This window comes from Cucurbita maxima, unplaced genomic scaffold, assembly GCF_002738345.1.
Source record: "Cucurbita maxima cultivar Rimu unplaced genomic scaffold, Cmax_1.0 Cma_Scf00002, whole genome shotgun sequence".
Lineage (NCBI taxonomy): Eukaryota > Viridiplantae > Streptophyta > Magnoliopsida > Cucurbitales > Cucurbitaceae > Cucurbita > Cucurbita maxima.
In genome coordinates, this window is record NW_019272018.1 from 2,751,276 (window position 1) to 2,754,986 (window position 3,711).

The 3,711-nt window shown below is 31.9% G+C and overlaps 2 protein-coding genes across 2 annotated transcripts in view; both read left to right on the forward strand.

The window, feature by feature from the left end:
* Window positions 1-2,075, forward strand: part of LOC111497912 (rho GTPase-activating protein 7-like) — a 16,918-nt gene extending 14,843 nt beyond the window's left edge. The window contains exons 20-22 of the mRNA XM_023148928.1: window positions 470-539; window positions 1,240-1,443; window positions 1,560-2,075. Coding sequence (XP_023004696.1) covers window positions 470-539; window positions 1,240-1,443; window positions 1,560-1,748 — 463 coding nt within the window. The 3' untranslated portion in view covers window positions 1,749-2,075. The remainder of the gene's footprint in view (window positions 1-469; window positions 540-1,239; window positions 1,444-1,559) is intronic.
* Window positions 2,076-3,367: 1,292 nt separating this feature from the next.
* LOC111496426 (protein SMG7-like) overlaps window positions 3,368-3,711 on the forward strand; it is a 7,062-nt gene continuing 6,718 nt past the window's right edge. The window contains exon 1 of the mRNA XM_023146858.1: window positions 3,368-3,523. The gene's annotated coding sequence lies outside the window, so the exon portion shown is untranslated. The remainder of the gene's footprint in view (window positions 3,524-3,711) is intronic.

The following is a 3,711-nucleotide window of genomic DNA, read 5'->3' on the forward strand; positions in this document are numbered from 1 at the left end:
CGATTTTTTTTTTTTTTTTTTTTTAATCACAAAGTTTCGGTCAACTTTTCAGCTGTTGGTTCACTTGCAGACAAATCTTAGGATTTCTTGTTTTCTTTGAAATGGTTCAATGTACGTAGCCTCCGTCCCCCTCTCATTTTCTGAAAAAATGGGCTGGTAGCCTATCTCGGTATAATTCAGGGCTATTCGCATGATTAAATCCTCAAGGGTGTCTTAGAGAAAATGATTAGGCTTGTTATTCTCTAACTTGGAGCTAATTCCTTGCTCATAATAATTAATATTTAGGTTATTTTGTACAATGTTATAGCACTTCACTCCCCATGGTAGTGTCTGGTTGGGTAGGTTACTTTAATATGACATCGAATGTCTTGATAAATTTGTAGTGTTGAATATGTGAAAATCTCACTAAATTGTTTTTACTCCGAGAAAGTACTACTTCTTTTCTCCTCAATATTTTTAATTTCCGCAGGAGATTTCTTCAGCAAGATTTTGATTCGACCCTAGCTTTTGTTAATCATGAAAGGAAACAAAGGAGTGAGGTATCTTTTCTGTCACTATACTTCCTTGTGCATTGTCCTTCATAGTTAAATAAACGGTTTTTTTTTTTCTGTATGAGTAGCAAGTGAATATCATCATCTATGGTTCTAATTATGATTGTTTGTTATCTGATATAAACTTTTTACATTGGCACAAAGTTCATCTTTAAACATTGCGAGAATAAAATTTTGAGCTGTTTATTGCCTTAGATGCATGAAATGCCGAGCTGTCTAGACGGCATATCTGGTTGTCTAGTTCTGTATTTAAATTCTGTATGATGTTAATGATAAGGTGGTCATGTACCTAGCGTTTTATATCTTATAATTTTTCTTGACAACCGTAGTTTAAACTTTTATAATTTTCTTTGAATCTCAAATGCGTTCGAAAAAGAAACTCAGTGAGGTATTATTTAGTACAGGTAGCCATACAAAGGCATTTGGATTTACTACAATTTACTCTTCCAACGGCATTGGTAGACTAACTTATGGTGGCTGGTTGTCTATTTAGTTTATCACTTAGGAGATGCTTAATAGCTAATATATTATTCCCATATTCTGGCTTCGTCTAGGAGAAGGATGATCTAATCCATCTGCAATTTAACATTTCATTTCCCATATTATTTGATCTTCCTCGTCTCATGCATTAAACTGAAACATGTTTCTATTTATTTATTATTATTGTTTTTTTTTTTTTTTGGTACAGGAGGGTATGATGGGAGGTGATTGGAGAAATATCAAAGGACAAGTATTAGGATCTTCAAATAGTAATAAGCAAATTCCACGGAAGCTATTTATGGATTCATTAAGCCCGAGTGACTCTAAAAGTACCGGGGTTTCTACTAGCATGTCTGTGGATGAACTTGCTGTTGACTCTGCTTCTTTCCCTTCTACCTCAAAAGCAGGAGAGGTGAACGAATCCGTCCTCTCGCCCTCTCATCGTAAACAAGTCCATTACTTCAATGATAAACTGCCTGGCTGAGGTCTAGAACATCTTTTACATTCAAATTTAAACTTTGCTTCCAGGTTTCGGATCACTCAAGACACTTGATCGTGCCTTCCTCAACATTGGTAGAATTAACAACCCGACTCGATTTCTTCAAGGAGAGACGTTCTCAATTGATGGAACAGCTCCATAATCTCGATTTAAATTATGGTGCATCATCCTCACAAGACTTCATCTATAAACAACCGCCATCTCCGCCATGGAAATAGCAACGCCGAGCAGGCAAGTCTCTATCCATAATTAGTTCCGATCATCTATTCGTTGTATATCCTCGGTCCTATAGCTATATTGTAAGCAAGTTCTTTGTGTGCCTTTCTAATATTTAAGTTTGGTCTTTCATCTTTAATTTCCTTCCTTTCTTTTTCTTTCTTTCTTATTTTTCCTTACTCCATTGAGGACTTTGGTGGGTTTTGTATCTTCTAGTTCGCTTGTTGTGCATTGATTTTATTGAGGTTTAGACTGAGCGAAGGTGGCTCTTTTTAAAACAAAAGTTAAGGCCTTGGCGTTGAACATATATAATATCATATTTAGTTTCAGAGATTGGAATTTTTTTTCCTTTTCGGGTGCTAAGGAAAATCATTTATATTGTTGGATAATGAAAGTCCCACATTGGCGGGGACTGATCATGAATTTATAATCAAATAATACTCTCTCCATTGGCACGAGGCATTTTGGGAAACCCCAAAGCAAAACCATGAGAGCTTATACTTGAAGTGAATAATATCATATGATTGTGATAGTCTGTTTGACTAACATTGATGAACATTGATGAGTCTGTTAGAATATGACTGGTCTCCTTTATTCCTTTATTTTATTTGAATTTATATATTTTTTATTGAATTTATTTCAAAATTCTGTTATTTGATAAAGTTAATATATTATAAATTATCATTTATCATTTTATTTATTTTTTCATGTTTTTAAGAAGGTTATATTAACTTAAAATTATGAGAATCTAAATTAAAAATATTAAAACTTCATTTTCTTTTTCAATTTGTAAAATATAATATATGGAGAACTATATATACACATATTTGGGTTGACACAATGACAAGTCTATATGTGCTAACCCAATGAGTCGTTTCAAATATGAATAAATACGTTGGTTCATGGACTACTCGCATCGGGGCAAGTTTGAATTGAGATGGAACTAGGCTTGATCGATCTTTAAGCTTTAAATTCATTAATGACCCTAAAATATATCATGTTAAAATCTAAATTTTACGGAGAAAGGTTTTAATACCGTTATAATTCACCCAAAGGTATCCTATGCTTAAATGAGCAATGTTCATCATGAAGTTTGGACTTCCATTCAGAAGATAATTTTTTTTAATAATTATGGTTCAAAGTTACCTTTAAATAAAAAGAATTTCTCAAAAATATATAATTCTAAAAATTAAAAGAAGCAAATGGAATTTATTTAATTTTCTTTTTAATACCACTTGTAAGCATAATTTAGAGTTTTATCTTAAAGTAAAAGACATTTATATTGTTGCAATAATTATAGAAAAATTAGATTCAAGTCACGTTTCATTTATACTTATTAATTATGAATTTAATTTTGATCGGATTACATTTACATTAAGATTTCAACATATGATTATTTTAATAATTTTGTATGAAGTCATTTAATGGTAATTAAATTAATTGATTGCATTATTAAAATTAATTATAATAAATTCTACGTCATAATATGAAAATTGATCAATAGGAAGAGAAACGGCGTCGTTTAAGTGATGGATGAAAAATAGGTGGTATAGGCAAAACAAAGAAAACAACGGAATCTCATTGGAAAAGGAAAAAAAAGAAAAAAAGGAAAAAAGGAAAAAGGAAAATTCCTAAAATCCCCCAAACCCAATCTCATCCTCTTCAAACCAAACGAACTCCATTTCTCCTCTTCTTCCAACCCTAAATCCACATTCTTCTTCTTCTTCCTCCTCTTTCTACAATTCTTTTTCACCGTGGATCCGATCATGCTCTTCAGGTACTCTTCGAATTTATTCGCAATGGTGATTTCCTTTTGTTTTTCTGTTTTTCTTTTTTGATTTCCGACTCTTTCTTTTTTGTCGGCTCTTCTCGGGTTGGGATTCTCCAGCTGATTGATCGTCATCGCAGCTTTTTTTTTTTTTTTTTTTTTTTTTTTTTTTTTTTTTTTTTTTTTTTTTTTTTTTT